Source organism: Sycon ciliatum, chromosome 11, assembly GCF_964019385.1.
Source record: "Sycon ciliatum chromosome 11, ocSycCili1.1, whole genome shotgun sequence".
NCBI lineage: Eukaryota > Metazoa > Porifera > Calcarea > Leucosolenida > Sycettidae > Sycon > Sycon ciliatum.
Window position 1 is genome coordinate 18730432 of NC_088653.1, and position 17500 is coordinate 18747931.

Consider the following 17500-nt stretch of genomic DNA (forward strand, 5'->3'; position numbering starts at 1 on the left):
CCGGCACTCCACCAGGAAAGACGACTGGCGACGCCGCTGATACGAGGCCCGGCACCCGCGGAAACAGGTGACGGCCCACCGAAGTAAGCAAAATGAGATGCGTACCCGCAACCGGTTGATGAGGATGGAGTACGGGATATCGGTGTGACGCCTGGACAGGTATGTCGCCAACTACTACTACTACTACTACTACTACTACGAGTCGTAAATCGACTGTGCTTGTGTGTGCAAGAGTACGTATACATGTGAACATGTTCTCTGTTTTACTTTATCACTGTGTATATTCCTGGAGAAAAGTTGAGAATATAAAGCCGTGCACCAAATACTGGGGTCGACACGGAAAAACCCTGCGTTTTGACGTATGATACATGCATGTAATTGGGTAGGGCCGGGTCAAAGGGCAGGATTTCTTAATCCAGCACCCTCGTTAATCCAGCAGAAAATGCCGTAACAAAAGGTGCCGGATTAGAGAGGGACGACTGTACTGTCCTATTGAGCGTTGAGAATGAGACAGAATCGTTCCTTTTGGTACACGTAAACCAGTCAATTTGGGGAAATCATTATATATGCGCCTCGTTAGAATAATGGCGTTTACAGTATAAGTGAGAGTGCGCTTATATCCGAATACAGGCATATGCGTCTATATGTGCGTTACTACGGTACAAATCCGACGGATCTGGATGTCAGATTCGACCAATGGATCACCGCGACTCCAGTGCATCCTAGGGGTCTGGATCCGTCCAAATGACCACAGCCTGAGTCTCATGCGAACCATGGAATTTTTCCGAGGCTGATTTTGCTTGATTGGAAAGCCGATCTCCTTGACTAGAGCGGTGGTCGAAAGGGTACTGCCAGGTTGATGCAGTTCCCATATTTGGAGGTGTCAGGGCAAAGCCAGATAGACCCGTTGTGTCTTTTAAGACACAACAGATGTGGCTTTGTTAAAAGATCTTACCATCGGCATAGCATTAGTGATGGTACAACACACAACACCAGATCTAGATGTACTCACATGTACTGAATGCTGCTTAAGCCGGCAAAGGTCGCTGCGTCGAGGCTTGAAATCAAATTATGTTTGAGTTCCCTGGACATAGAAGCAAGTACTCCAATAGTAAGAGAATGTCTCAGGAGAGAGAGAGAGAGAGAGAGAGAGAGAGAGAGAGGGGGGGGGGGGGAATGGGGCAGGGAGAAAGAGACAGGGAGATGGAGAGAGTAGGGACAGAAGCAGGCAGATCACAGCTATGCCAGTCACTGTCTTATCTTGCACATGCATGTGTACCACTAGTGCCTACATACGTAACGTTGTGATGTTGACCTTCCCCGCTGTTCATGCTGAAACTGCAAGATACTGCATGGGTGCAGTAGAGAAAGAGCGAGTTGTAGATATGCATGCATACACTGCTACCCCATCCGGCGTCGAGGGCGGTGTGCTTGCGTGTTGTGTCGGTCTAGTCCAAGCGCATCGTTCCTGGAGTCGGATTGCACTTTCCGTCACTGTACTTACATATGGGTGAGGTGACTAAGGCCTTGGAAGGCATAAGGTTTGATTTCCTTGATTCTGTTGGAATTCAGAGTCCTGCAAACCAAAGCAAGAACAAAAATAGTGGGATTGAGGCAAAGGAAATTCCAGAATCTCGCCTAGATTACCTTCTTACAAAATCCTGCCCGCACCGTTCTTAAAAATTGGTGAAATTCTAGCCTGGCCGTTCTTCAGCGCTACCTGACAGTACTATACCTCGGTTATCCGGGCGGTCCGGGATCGGGCACTGCTCGATACTTTGAAATGTCCGTAACTCCAAATTATATACATCTTGATGGGGAAAGGCCATAGATATGGCATTATGGCGTCACTATTTCCACAAAAAAGTTACAAAAGAGTAGTAGTATTACCACTGAAAGAGTAGTAGTATTACCACTGAAAGAGTAGTAGTATTACCACTGAAAGAGTAGTAGTATTACCACTGAAAGAGTAGTAGTATTACCACTGAAAGCGTAGTAGTATTACCACTGAAAGAGTAGTATTACCACTGAAAGAGTAGTAGTATTACCACTGAAACTTGTCCAAAGGGTGCCGGATAGACCAAAGTGCCTGTAGCTTCCATGTCCGGCTAACCGAGATATGAGCGTAAGATTGCAATCTGTTGCCAGCGGGTATGTGTGCCCCGGGCTGAAACAACCGGATACAATGTAGCATAGAAAGGCTGGAGTAGAGGTTCATACAACCAAGGTACATGTTGTTGGTTTGACAGCATGAAACAAGGTGGAGGACACCGTGTTCGGAAACAGTGACCTTTCTACAACCATCCACGGTTGGTAGAGCCCCAGTCTGTTGAGACCATCTGAACCCCGGTTCTGACCCAACACGGTGTCCTCAACCTTGTTACATGCTGTTAACCAACACCATGTTTGAACAAAAACCAGGTTTATCTAAAACCAAGGTACATTCACTGCAACTGGGTACAGCTGTATAGGGTACAGCTGTATAGGGTACAGCTGTATAGGGCAATGATCGGCCATCGGCCCTCGGGCCGTACCACCTTTCAGGAGCTGGCTCCGGGCCTGACGTACTAAGCGAGTTCCGCTGTATCTTGTTTGCCTCAGTTTGGGTATGTTCAGCCCTAGTTTGTACAGCCTTTAACGGTGGATGACCCGCACCAAAGCAATAGCCATAATTCTGCCTTTAGACCCTGTGTGTGGGGGGGGGGGGGGGGGGAGGGCAAAAAACGCACCAAATATTGAGGCGAGTTGGCAGCCCTGAACGTAGTCCACTTACACAGCTTTGAGGTTTATCGCGTAACTGAAAAGCCTATTTTCAAGTGTAGCGATTCTGTTGGATGTAATCGTTCTGTTTGAAGAGCACCGCAGTACACACACACACAAGCGCATACACACGCACACATGCACACACATACATACACCAACATCCGCAACCAACACAATAACACCACCAATGACAACAGCAATGGCAATGACAACAGCAATGGCAATGACAACAGCAATAACAACAATGTCCACAGTAATGGAAATAGCAACGGCATCAGCGGCAACAACAGAAACAGCAGCAGTGGCAGCAACAACAGTGGCAACAACAGCAACAACAGTGAGCAGCAGCAGCAAAAACAGCCGTAGCAACAACAGCAGTGGCAGCAACAGCCGCAGCAGCAACAACAGCAGTGGCAACAGCAACAGCAGCAATAACAACAGCAGTGGCAACAACCGCAGCAACAGCAGCAGCCGCAGCAACAGCAGCAGCCGCAGCAACAGCAGCAGCCGCAGCAACAGCAGCAGCCGCAGCAACAGGAGCAGCAACAACAGCAGCAGCAGCAACAGCAGCAACAACAACAGCAGCAACAACAACAGCAGCAGCAACAACAGATGCAGCAACAGCAGCAGCAGCAACAACAGTGGCAACAACAGCAGCAGCAGCAACAACAGCAGTGGCAACAACCGCAGCAGCACCAGCAGCAGCAGCAGCAGCAGCAGCAGCAGCAGCAACAACAGCAGCAGCAACAACAGCAACAGCAGCAGCAGCAACAACAGCAACAACAACAGCAGCAGCAACAACAACAGCAGCAGTAACACCAATGACAACAGGAATATCTACGACTTGAAAAGAGTGGTCTCATAACTTATTCATTAGAGACAGGTGCTGAATGAAGGCCTGAAAAGTGAAAAGTACTCAAATCTTCAGGTTCAAGGTAACTAGGACTAGTAAAAAGCAATGTTTCCGATACTAGTACATGCCCCAAAGCTCGAATAACTCGCCACCATTCATTTCCTCACCCCCAATACACCTGGTTCCACTACACTTGAAACTACAGCCCCAGAAGTTTCAAAGCTACCGTCTAACCTCGACCCGTGAAAGAGCCCAGGTTGTGATGGCATATCAACCCGCATACTGAAAGAGGCAGCCAGTTCACTTGCGCCATCCATAGCAACATCTCCTTCGAACGTTGCACCATCTCGCAAGAGTGGAGGCACGCAACAGTCAGTTAGCCCCATGCACAAGAAGGGCACCGGGTGGGGCACCAAGGACTGTTTGCAAAATTGGCCCACCTCAGACCCGATGGCAAATGCATTCAGTGAGTGCATTCGATGATGCCCGCGAATCGATTCAGGAATCGATTCATGAATCGATTCGGGCTATTCACATCACCCCATGTGAATAGGGTGAATGGATTCTGAATCGATTCCAGGGCTCATGACGTGAAAATCGAACGACTTGAATGCATGCGAATGGATTCATGAATCAATTCAAGTGCATAATCGAATGCAGCCAGTGGCTTGCCTCCCTGATCTCACCAGCACTGGCTATCGTGAGAATAAAGATTCGAAGCAGCAGCAGCAGCAACTGGAGCATACCATACATGAAATGATCACAGGTGCATTATACATGAGCGCTGCATATGGCTAGCGTCCAAAACGAGTCTTACAGTTTTTCCAGTTTACTCAATCCGGAGAAGTGATATGTGGAAAGAGTTCTTAGACCAGCGCCCTCCAGAGACCTGTAGTAAACAAAGGAGAAGGAGAGAGAGAGCATAATGCTCATTTCAGTGACATTCCGTCTCGTGAGAGAAATCTGTGATCTGACAGTTTGAGACCTGCAGTGTACGTGCAACGAGTAGGGAACTGTTAAGTAACCATGGCGAGTGTGAGTGACGGCGAAGGGAGAACATGTCAGAGAGGAATGAACTCATGCACAACATGAAGGGTATGAAAATTCGTGTTGCGTGATGAAATGAGATGAGATACATAGATCAATTCTTTCTTCTTTCTTGGATCTTCTAATTAGAACACAAGTGCTCGTTCTTCTTGTATTGCTTTCACACCTGTTAAGCTTTGTCTCCACTTGGTGTCCCATGTTTTTTGGAGTTTGGGCAGGTCTTCAAATCCTTAGTGTCATTGATACCAGGCATGCTGTGTGTGACATGTGCGCAATGTATACTTATTTATGGCACATACACATTTCAGATGGGCACCGAAATTTCCATGATGGAAGGGCATGAAAAAAGAATATTCCAAAAATTATGCCTAAGCAACCTTTTTGCTTGGCTCTGCTCATATTTAATTTATTTATATACCGTATTATCTCTAATATAAGCACAGTCTCCAATAATAGCACGTCTCCAATAATAGAACACCTTGGGGCGGCATTCAAAAAATAAAGTGCTCAGTCTCCATTATAACTTAAGCACACGGTGTAAATTCATTATCTGTACCGGCGAAAAAACCCTGAAATGTGTGTGTCTGACATGAATTTGGCATGGCAACAAGCCTCTGAAATGAGGTTGAAATAATAATGGAACAGTCTCCAATAAAGGAACGTCTCCAATAATAGCACGGGGTGGAGGTACATTGAAAAATAAAGGACCGTGCTTAGGGGCCGTCCAAGGTTACCAATAATATTTTCAAAAAGAAATGTTTTCGTTTGGCGGTGCGTGGGTTTGATGGAGTTTCGTTTTGAAAATAATTATTGAATGTAGATGGAGAATGTCCAGTTACTTCTGGGTGTCGAAAATTGACATCAATATTTTATTGGAGTTCGTTTTACCTGCAGAAAAGATGGGTGGGTGGGTGGGGGCTGAAAAATACTAAAACTTTTCGTTTTGCAAAGACAATCGGTAACCCCGGACGGCCCCTTATATTAGAGATAATACGGCAGATAGTTATTTAGGGGCCGTCCGTAAATATCGATGTTTTTTCAAGACGATATTTGTTCATTTCTCCCCCTCTTTCCCCTTCCTCCCCCCTCAAAACGAACATACACATGTTTATGCAGAGGATCGATATTTTTTAAAGAAGTGCAATGTCCTCATGAAACGTGACCATGTACCAGCTGCAACTCTAAATTCACCATAAACCTAGGTTTACGTTACCACGGTCGCACAGCCTTGCCCTGGCTATGTAGTGTATTCACGAGGTTGACTTTCACTTTGTGTAGGTCATAATCTACATGTTCATGTTTGCACAGTGCCCGTCCATAGATAAACTTCGATATTTTTTTCACAAAGACGAGACGAACACGGCCCAAGCCCCCTCCCCCCCCCCCCCCCCAACGAACTAAAATATTTCGTTTGGGGGTGGGTGGGATTGATGGAGTTTCGTTTTGAAAATAATTATTGAATGCAGATGGAGAATACCCAGTTACTTTTGGGTGTCTATTGGAATTTTCTTTACCTGCAGAAAAGGCGGGTGGGTGGGTGGGGGCTGAAAAATACTAAAAAATTTTAATCCTTTCACTACTCATTATTTTCGAGTCAATTCACAGTCGACAAAAATACGACTTTTGTTATATCTCTGCTCTCCTTTGGCCATTTCTCACAAACAACCACTCTCTGGATAGCTAATGATGGCAGCTACGCACTCGTAGAAACTACAACACCGAGCGTCATTTGTGTGTGCCGCGTCGTGATGAAGAAGACGTTTTCAAACTCAAACAAATATGCGCAGCGCGATCTGTCACGAGTGGCTCACTGATTTGTAAAATCGTGCGTCTTAGAAACCAGGCGAAGTTCTTGTCAAAATACCTAAAACCCGAAGGATTTCCAGCCCCAAAACGCATAGGTGAGCGAGAAGATATCAGAGTTATTCTCAGCGTGACGGTGACTCGAAATGTTTGAGTGCTCATTTTTGATCGTGCACTAGCTTCGAGCTTCGTCGTGTGCCAATTATGCACCAAGGAGTGAAAGCGATAGTTGTAGTCGATAGTCAAGGTCTTTGTGAAGACGTAGAGCCCTCACTTGTAATAATCCGACAATATTTGCGCGTGTGACGAAATATTGAGTGATCGCCTATTGCATCGATCCACGTGGATCTATATTTGAAATTGGTAGTGAGAGGGTTAACCCTTTAAGAGCCACAGGAAAATTTCAAAATTCTGCATTGTTTCGTGTTCCCGGAATCATAGCTTCAGTTCTACTCACTCAATCCTAACAATCTAGGGCTTCCTGGAAAGGTCTCCGCGAGAGGAAGAGAATGAGGTCGATCATGATAGCCAGCACACCATCTATCCAGCGCTAGATCGCAGCGACAGTACGAAAAATGCCCCAAATGCGCCCAATTGCGTCCCGCTCCAGATATTTCATTTTACTCGATCGTGGAGTTCCAATTTTTTCGCTGTGTACTCTTGACAATATCAACAGTTAAACCCGTGCAGATTCGAGTAAACCAGCGTGACGAAAAGTCTCAAAGTTCTCAATACTAAAGTCGCACTGCGCGCTTTTGAAATTGCCGCGATCGCGGCTCAACTTACGAGTGATTTATCTCAGGAACCGTTGCTCGCAGCGCTTCACGGATTGTTTCTCCCGACAGGCGAGAGTTTGCTCTTCGCCCTGGATATTTCGATCACTGGATTTGAGCGAGATTGGACTGAGTTACGATCTTTTGAAGTTTTGCATTTGAATGCGTCGTTTACGACGCATTCAAGTATGGGGCGGCTCTTAAAGGGTTAAAAACAATCGGTAACCCGGACGGCCCCTTAGGAACAAAAACTAGTCATTTGGGGGGGGGGGGGGGGGGGGTGAGCGCCTGTTTGTTTCTCGAAAAATATCAATGTACAGTTTGTACGTGCGAGCACGTAAAAAAAAAGAAAAAAATATCAATACCATGTACCATCTGTATTTGTTTGTTTCTCAAGGAGGGAGGGGGGGGGGGTGTTGAAGAGAAATGACTAGTTCTCATTTCTAAATAAATATTGGTATTTACGGATGGCCCCTGAGGCCATACATGTGCTTTCTTTTTTGCCGTTTGTTTAAAACATGCTGGGTATGTACAACATGACAAGTTGTACATAAGTTGTACATAAGTTGTACAACCAAGTTGTTGGTTGGCCGTCCGCAGCAGACACTGCCGTCCTCATCAACCCATGGCCAGTTACTGCCCTGATGAAGCTGACGTCGATCTCCTTGCTTCACTAGATCACTCGCAATCACAGGTCTCTGCTACATCAATGACCGAGACAAGACCTCAGCTTTCCCAATCGCCAAGTCAACGGGGTGCACAACAGTCGACATTGACAAGTTCATCCGCTACCGGTACCCAACAGCCTCAGCCACAGCAACATTCAACCGCACAGCCCGAGTCCCAGTCAAGATATACTGGTTCAGCTACTGGACTAGTCCAGCAGCGTCAATCAAGACAACACCCAACCCCACAGTCAGCACCGTCGTCTGCATCTGCGGACTCCATCCCTATGGAGCAACATCCTACCCTGAGCAATGCAGTGGAGAGTCTCCGGACAGGTGGCATTGATAATCTGAAGAACACACTGGGCATTGTGTACGATGAATGCGTCCACTGGAAGGCAAATGTTTTTATGGTACCATTTGGATCGGCCGGAGCAGCATTCGTTGGTGAGCTAGCAAGGCTCGTAGCTGGCTTTGCCACTGGCTCCTCACTAAGGGCCGTGTCCTGGACTGCTGTCGTGGTGGCCAGTCAGCTGCTTCTCCAGCGGCCACATCCCGAGAGCCGTTCAGCAGAAAACGCCACCCATCTAAAAGGACGACTGGGAATGTGGTTAGCTGGTGACTTCGATGACCTTCTAGATGAAGGTAGATGCATCCAGGCACATCTCAGACCACAAAGCAGTAAAGGACGCAACGCTACGGGCTTGGATGACACCATGTTTAGCCGACTGGTTTTCTCCGGGCGCATTCAAGCGGCCTCCCGTATGGTGCAGTCAGGCGGAGTGGGTCGGGTCCTGAGGATGGAGGACTGCGTGTCGGAGGACAAGACAGTCCGAGACGTACTTCTGGAGAAGCACCCTGTTCCCCAATTGGCTGCGAAGGAAATTCTGCAGCCTGATGGGGCAGTTCCAGCGAATCCGATTTTCTTTGATCGAATAACGTCACAACTAATAAAAACCACCAGCAGATCAATGAGCGGCTCTGCTGGTCCCTCCGGTATAGACGCTGAGGGGTGGATCCGCATGCTGACATGTTATGGGTCGGCGTCTAACAATTCGTCCTCCGCGCTTGCTGCCTCCGCGCGTTTGCCTTTGCACTGAGAATATAGACCCTTCGTGCACTGAGGCTCTTACCGCGGCTCGCCTAATCCCTTTGGACAAATCCCCAGGGGTGAGACCTATAGCCGTTGGGTTCAGGTGCATTATGTGTCGCGCGATCATGAAAATTATCGAAAGCGACGTTAGGGACACCACTGCACCACGACAGCTGTGCATTGGCGTGCCCTCTGCTTGCGAGGCCTCGGTGCATGCCATGGATAGTCTGTTCAATCTTGACAGCACTGACGCCATAATTATTGCTTGTTGATGCATCCAATGCATTTAACTCATTAAACAGAGAGGCAGCACTGCATAACGTCCCCATTCTTTGCCCTGCTCTAGGCCAAGCCTTTAAAAACACGTACAAAAGTCCCTCCCGCCTGTTTGTGACAGGTGGCGGCGAGATTCTTTCACGCGAGGGAACATGCCAAGGGGACCCTTTAGCAATGGCGATCTATGCGGTAGCGATCATGCCTCTCATTAATTCTCTATCCACTCAATGTCCCAACACAGCACAGATCTGGTATGCGGACGATGATTCGGCTGCTGGTACTGTGAGCAATGTATTCGACTATTGGTCCACACTTAGTGAAATCGGCCCAGAATATGGATACTACCCCAATGCATCAAAGACCGTCCTTCTTGTAAAGGAGGCACGTGCGGATGAGGCCCGCCGTATCTTTTCTGGCACGGGAATCAGCATCATGACAGAGGGCTGCAGATACCTTGGCGGCGCGCTGGGATCGGATGAATTCCGCGAATCATTCATCCGGGAGAGGGTTGACAAGTGGGCTGCAGAGGTCGATCGCCTTGCGGAGCTTGCTGTCACCCAGCCCCATGCGGCATACACTGTACTCGTGCGCAGCATAATTTCTCGTTGGCGATACTGTCTAAGGGCGGCTACACAGTTTGCGAAGCTGGATCAGGCCATTCGGGAAAAATTGTTGCCCGCAGTCTCCGACATGATTTTGCAAGATGATGACCCGCTGCGATGTTTAATTTCACTGCCTTGTCGAATGGGTGGGTTAGGTATCCCCAAGATCTCAGATTCTTGCGGGGTCGCGCACATAGAGTGCGAGCACACGGTGCGTCCCATCGTCGAATTGTGTGTGCCTCAATTACAGGAACAGCCTGCAGCATCATCTAGGTCTCAAAGCCTAGATGGGTCTCAAAGCCTTCATGTTGCATCGCCTCCTGCCGAATCGTCGGCGGCTTCTCCCAACACGCAATCATACGGTGTTGGAGAGGATGCAGGTGAGGAGGATGGTGATGATTGGCCGCCGCCACGACCTCCTGTGACAGCGCCATCTCACGGAGCTCGCAGCCTCATCAGCAATGCAGTCACGGAGTGTCGCAGGCGCCTGCAGAATACCCGCAAGAACAGAGTTCGTCAAGAACAACAGGCTCTCAACAACATCAAGGACAGTTTGTCTGAAAGCCAACGGTTTCTGGTAAACATTTGCAGTGGTGCCAGCAAAGGAGTCTCATCCTGGCTCACGTCATCGCCAGGAGTTGCCAATGGTACGGTATTGAATCGCTCGGATTTCAGAGACGCTATCGCCATTCGTTACGGCTTGCAGCTGGATGGCCTTTTCCCCAAATTGTGTGTGCGGCGAGGCAATGACGGTGGACCATGCGATGACCTGCCCTTGCGGAGGGTATCCATCCGCCAGACACAATGAGGTCCGGGATCTCCTAGCAGATGTAATGTGTGGAGTTGTTCAAGATGTGGAGGTCGAGCCGAAGCTCCTTCCATATCAGGAGGAGCAGCTCCAGGGCGTGACGGCGAATCGCTCCGTTGAGGCTCGTGTTGATATACGGGCTCGTGGTTTTTGGACGCGGCAGCAGGAGGCCTTCTTCGACATCCGGGTGACGCACCCTAGGGCCAGCCTGCTGTCGTGTTCCAAAGTCACGAGTCAATTGGAGCGTAACGAAGGAGAGCGAGAGGATCAATACAGTTGATAGAGGGAGTTTCACTCCGCTGGTGTTCGCGACAAATGGCATGGCTGGGAAGGAATGCACCATATTTTTGAAATATCTGGTTAGCCTGATTCTCGAGAAGAATATCGATCTTTCGTACTCTGTTGTGATGAGTCATTTGCGCTGCCGCTTATCGTTTTGTCTCCTTCGTTGGTGTATCACTTGTTTGCGTGGCTGCAGAGCATCCTATCGTACTAAGCGCTCTGCAAATTTTGTTCATGAATGTCGTGTACTGTCGCGTGTTTAAATGTCTTGCTCAGTTTGCAAAAGATCTCCAGATATGTTTTTTTAGTTTTAGTTTTTTAGTTTTGTTTTGTTTTTCTATTACGAATGCCCTCTTCATTGTAATCCCTGTTTCGTGCCTTGGAGTTACAATTATGTTCTTTTCTTGTTTTCTCGCTAGCTTCTCTGATTATTGATTTTGAATTGCCTTCATCATTGTTTTGCTTTGAATCTCTTTTTCGTTTTTGTTCCTTTTCCATATTTATAACTTTTTCAAATAAAGATTTTGAGTAGTAGTAGTAGTAGTAGCAGCAGCAGCAGCAGCAGCAGCAGCAGCAGCAGCAGCAGCAGTAGTAGTAGTAGTACAGGTAGATTCCCTTTAATTCGAGTACGGTATAATTCGAACATTCCGTGTAATTCAAACTTTTTCGTCGTACCGATCTTCTGCAAGTCAAAATCGAATGCATAATTCGAAGTACGAAAAGTGCGGCCGCTGGATAATTCGAACTCTGCCTTCGTACAGAAGAGCAGTTTACAGTACAGTGACTATGTCCTTCGAGCGCTTATTTCGAAGTGAGATGGAGTTGCTCTACTCGTAATTCGAAGTTTATTTTTGCTCCTTCTCTACCGAGAGTAACTCAAAAATTGATCCCTGGTCCGCTCCAGGATCGACAATACCGTTGAAGAAACCCACCTTCTCTTGAAATTTGATCCAAGCCTGTGCAAGGCAAAGTGCAAAGATTTGATTGAAGACGACTTCTTCCAGGTGGTTGGCTCCCTTCGCGGATTTTGGAGGTCGGTCGCTTTTCCCGCTGTGTGTGTGTGTGTGGGGGGGGGGGGGAGGGGGGGAGGGGGGGGGGAGGGGGGGGGGGGGGGAGGTCACACTCATATCGTAAAGCATAGACTAAACTACGCCCTGCAATGTACGTACATTTTTTCCAATGCTGGCAGGCGAGCCAGAGCGCCACTGGGAAACTCATTAATAGTTCCCTTAGCTACCCTGAAGAGCAACAAATGACACAATCACACGTTCACACATGCATATGCACACATGCACATGCACACACAAATGCACACATGCGCACGCACACACGCGCACACGCGCACGCACACGCACACATACACACACACACACACACACACAAAGATGCAGCGAGTGCAAACAACAGTCACAATTAGGCCATGGTAAAAAATAAAGTTGATTCTCAGGTCATGAGCCTGTGAAAATCGGTGCGAGCGAGCGATTTTAATTCCCACAATTTTTTTCTTTCCAAAGATAGGGTCACACATGTGTACGTCACAGGTTCATAATTAATTTATAATTATTTTATTATTCAGGCCAGGGAGTAGAAAAATACCGGTATTTTACTACTCCCGGATTCATGCCTTTCGCATTGACCGTTTTCATGCACGCATATGCATGCATAGAAATAAAAAAAATCGTCGGTGCGCCGCCAAAAATCGATGCGCGCGTACTTGAGAATCAAAGGTATTTTTTACCATGGCCTTAGTTTTACAGAAGTGCCAGATCCACATTTTAATCAATTTCCCTCAGAAGGCCAACATGTTTTATCCATGTTTCGCGTCTTCCACGCATATGTTTTGATTTTTTCGGAAAAATATAAAAAATATCGAGCATGCACATGTACAGAGGTCAGTGAGTGTACGATTGTGCCAGTCATCATGCTTGTGAACCGGCTGCATACGTCGAAGCTGGGATTCAGAAATGGCCTCGAGGTCAGCGTTGGTAAATCGCTTGTTCCGCAACTGCGAGCAGTGTTCTATGCGCTTACACCAGACCGCATCGATCGCCTCAAGCTGAGAAGACGCGTCGTTCCGCTCTTTGCACCACTGCTGAAGTCTGAGTACAATAACCCAGCGAAGCATGGACACCAACGGTTGCCTCCTCTGCCCAACGTGAATATTAATTTACTAATGCTGATAACCCAGATTTTGGGCTTCGATGCACAGTTTTTCTTTTGAATGTACACCATCAAGAGTACATGAAAACCAGAGTGTGCGGCTTGGGGCATTTTCTACTATGGGTGTCTGTCACGGCGGAATTCCGCGATAACATCATATTTGGCGCAGGTTTGAGGCGGGAAGTGGCGTAGTGCGTACAACTGAGCTGCAGTGGTGCAGAAAGAGACCTGCTTGAATCCTGCCTGTACGCACTACATCACTAAAACGATGTAATCATGGAATTCCGCCGTGACAGCAACCCATCCGAGCTGCACACTCTGGTCTTCATGTATTCTTGACACCATGCACTAGCTATGGTGCTGTATACTAGATATGCGTATAGATTATAACAAGGAACCGAGTGTATATATCTCGATATACACGAGGTCCCTTTGTTATAATATAGTTATATCTCTACATATTCACCGTGTGTGACCTCCTAATGTTCCTCGCCGACAACTACTGCTAATTTCCCTTAGGGCGCGCTCACACTGCGACCATGAGCACGCGTTCATGCGTCACCAAAACGCAGAAACGTGGCAGTCGTGCTCACACTAGGCCTCGTACAGGCGTAGACGTGAAGTTGTCACACAAACTTTACGAATTGCAGTTCGTGTCCAAAAGAGTTCGTGCGTTTCCTAATAAAGTTGTGGCCCGTTTTGGATGTAATTCTTCGCATGTTGCATGTTGGAGGAAGTGCCTCGTGGCTCGTATTCTTGAAGTCGACGAAAATAATTCATACAATCATGTATATAGTAGGTTTGGACTCTTGAGGGGCTGCCACTGACATCCAAGCGCTTTCGCTTTCCTGACCTCGTGGTCAGAGCAAGTGCCAGTGCAGTGGAAATTCCGGAATTGGTTTCTTTTGTCTGTTGCCGAGATGAGAACTGTATTTTCCAATGACATGTAACTGAAATGTCTTGAGGTATGGCATTCCATCATCGCAGAAAAGTAGAGAAAGATGATTTCCCAAACCGAAAGGCCAGACCAAGCTGCGATCGTATTGAACGAGTACACTGTAGAAATTGGTCGCTGACCCGATCAACTGACAACGAAGCAACTACAAAAACAAAATTGACATCGTCCAAAAAGGGCAAAGAATGCATACATGTATGTATATGGTGGTGCGTGCGTGCAGGACCGCAACTACAAAATTAAATGTGCAAATGTTGAGGATGACATCGACAACCGCCGAGTTTCATGAATCAACACACCGGAATTTGAGAAATTGAACAATACTTCAGGCCAGGTTGTACACAAATACGCTTCACGTCTATGATCATGTTGCCACCAAGTCATGGAACCCCCCTCCGGAGGTCGCGGTCACGATTTGAAACGTGGCCGCGACGTTTTGGTCGAGTTCATGCCGTTGCCATGCAACTTGGCCACATGGCCGCATGGACGCTGGTTTTGGTGGCAGTGTATATGGAGATTTATCACTCTCTTATTATTGACCACCACAGGAACTTGTGATCTCTAAGGCTGTCATCACACCATGGTACAAAGCGCTGCGTCTACGTCCACGTGAGGAGTTTTTGGTCGGTTGTCATGATGATCCGTATACGGGGTGAAAACGGGAGCAGAGGAAACGGGAGACGTAGACGTGGTATGGGGGGGGGGGGGGGGGTGGGGGGTATACGACTTTTTGTATGAACGTGCGTATCTCCCCCAGCCTTTTTCCGAGCGACCCTGCACTCCGATGTACGTGAGTTCAAATTTCTCGAAAAACCTGACTGCGTGTACGCGTCAAGAACTGTGCCTGTCTGATGACATGACCACCCGTTTTTGTTTTTTCACCATAGAGGTAGACGTAAACGGGAGTCGGAGAACGTAGTGTGATGACGGCCTAAGCGGTCAAATATCAGCATATATTGACCGCATATATTGACCGCTTATATTGACCACTTATTATTGACCACTTATGGGGTATTCACACGACAGGCAAATCCACGTGCACCAGAAAGTTGCTATGGTATTTTACCTGTGAACGAGAAAAGTGGCTGAAAGTGGCGGAAAAGTGCAAGCGAGCTGGGGGCCCACTTTCACGATAAGGCCGTTATCACACTGCGTTTGTTTGAGTCGCGTTTGCGTCTGCGTTTGCGTTTGAGACTGGAAAACGCAAGACTTGATATCATACTATACTTGTGATTTTCAGCGTTTGCGTCAAAATCTTTGCTCGCGGGAAAATACAAAAATGTGGGGAATCGATCTCCAGGTACTAGGTGGCCGTGGATGTTGAATTAATTATTTTCCTGAGATCGAGAAGTGTTCTGTTTCTGCTCCTATGTCCTTTGTCAGTGGTGCTGGGGGAATGGGAGTCGATGGGAAGACTGCAGCCGTTGCGTTGCCTGTGTTGGGGTGGCAGTTCCGTTGTTGAGGCACATCGTCCAGCTAGGCTAGCCGTTGCCAACTAGTCAGCGCAACCTCAGCCACGAGCTCGCGTCAGCTCCATGCCTCCCAAATCCAAAATCAATCAATCAGTACAATGTCATGTAGTAGAAGTACCCTCGCCGGCCTCAGCAACTAGATGAAAATGAAGATTTGAAAAGCACACTTGAGAATCACTTGAAAAAAAAACACTCAAAAACAATGCAGGAAGTGCTGCGATAAAGAAAGTCCGATCTGCGTTTACGCGATTCAGTTTTGACTACCCCCCCCCCCCCCTCTCCTCCTGGTTTGCGTCTGCGTCTGTGCGTCTGGAAACCAACGTGCTCGTGATAACGTCACGTGATGGCATTTCCTAGGCGACCGTCAAAAACCGAAGAAAACGCAGACGCAAACGCGACTTTCGAACGCAGTGTGATAAGGGCCTAATCGTGGCGTGCACGAGTACATTTACACTAGGGGTGAAAGTTGGCACTGAGATCCCGAGTTCGAGTACTCTGATTTTTCTCCGATCGAATATTCGAGTATTCTTCATCTCCTAAAAATTGCACACCAAGGGCCTTAAAATCACATGATACAACCCTGGTTGAACCGAGTAGCAGTCATTTTTCTCGGGTATATTGGCTGGTGGGTCATTTGGGCTCCCTGTACTCATGAACAAATGTTCACCACACAGCCGCGGCTCTTTAGAACATGATAATTATTGTATGCGTGTTTTGAAAATTTGAAATACCCATGGCTACTGGTCGGTGAAGCATTCAAAATGCAAACATGCCTGTCGTCGAGTGCAGCTGTGTGAATCCACACAGTCACTTTTCTCGTATGTCACTCCCTGTAAAACGTGCAAGTGCCTGTCGTGAACTTTAGTAGAACTTTCTCCTCAACTTAGAAAAAAATCAGAACTGAAAGAAGAAAAATCTGAAGCCAAATGCTGGGATTCGAACCCAAACTGTCAGATTCTCAGTCAAAGAACTTGGGGAACATACTACAAGTGACAACCGAAAACTTCTGTTTATAGAGAAGTAATGTCCAATGTGAACGGCATATGTACATACTATGTACTATTACAATAGTATTTCTTTCTTCCTATAAACACAGCTAAAACAGGTTAGGTGTGCCATGTCGTGATAACTCTATTATTGCCCTCATGATCGGTCAATATATGAAATATATTGACCTCTTTAATCGTGCAATAATAGACACCCTTAGCAAACAACGTTATGTTGTAACGGTATTATCGTAAGGGGGAAAATACCGTGATTTGGGTTCAACCTTTAGCAAGATGCACGCTATTTTTAGTACGCTGTTGCCACGAGAATAGCTTTGATTTCGCGGGGTACAACCATTTTTGTCACCATATACGCGATACAAGGTGAAATGCGTACGGACTATGCAATATTTGGCTAAAACACGTACCGTTGGTCACAACGATAAATCAGCCCCCATAACGTTTATACGCTGCAGCTTCAATGCTATTTGGGTGATCAAGGTACGAATACCGTAAAAAATAGCGTTACCGTTGTTTGCTAAGGGTGTCTAGTGATACATATACACCACTAATAGGCCATTCACACGACGGGCAAACTTACTTTTATCGTACCGTTTCCAAGGATATTTACTCGGATACGATACACTTGGACACACGAGTGCAACTGATTTTTTATCTTGGCCGAGGCCGTTTTGCTCGCGATTATCTTTGCGCGCCTGGAAAAGTGTCGGTTGTTGAAAGTGCGTACTGCAAATGCAGTGCTTGAACAAGGGAAAATTCAAAATTGAACATTTCCCGGCATTTTCAGGAGGTCACTATGGATACATTGACGGTTGCAAAGTTTGCCCAGCACCGTGTGAACTGGATCACGGTTTGCCAGTGTTATCTTGGTCACACACGTGCATGTGTTTACACGTCGTGTGAATGGCCTATAAGGGAGAGCATGCCTAAGACTGTAAGTG

The 17500-nt window shown here is 47.2% G+C and overlaps 1 protein-coding gene across 1 annotated transcript in view; it reads right to left on the reverse strand.

Moving 5' to 3' along the window:
* Window positions 1–17500, reverse strand: part of LOC135827432 (uncharacterized) — a gene marked incomplete at its 3' end in the record, with an annotated part of 42318 nt that overhangs the window by 6125 nt on the left and 18693 nt on the right. The window contains 5 exon segments of the mRNA XM_065339931.1: window positions 1013–1084; window positions 1505–1576; window positions 2774–2845; window positions 4434–4505; window positions 12135–12203. Of these exon segments, the coding sequence (XP_065196003.1) occupies window positions 1013–1084; window positions 1505–1576; window positions 2774–2845; window positions 4434–4505; window positions 12135–12203 (357 nt within the window).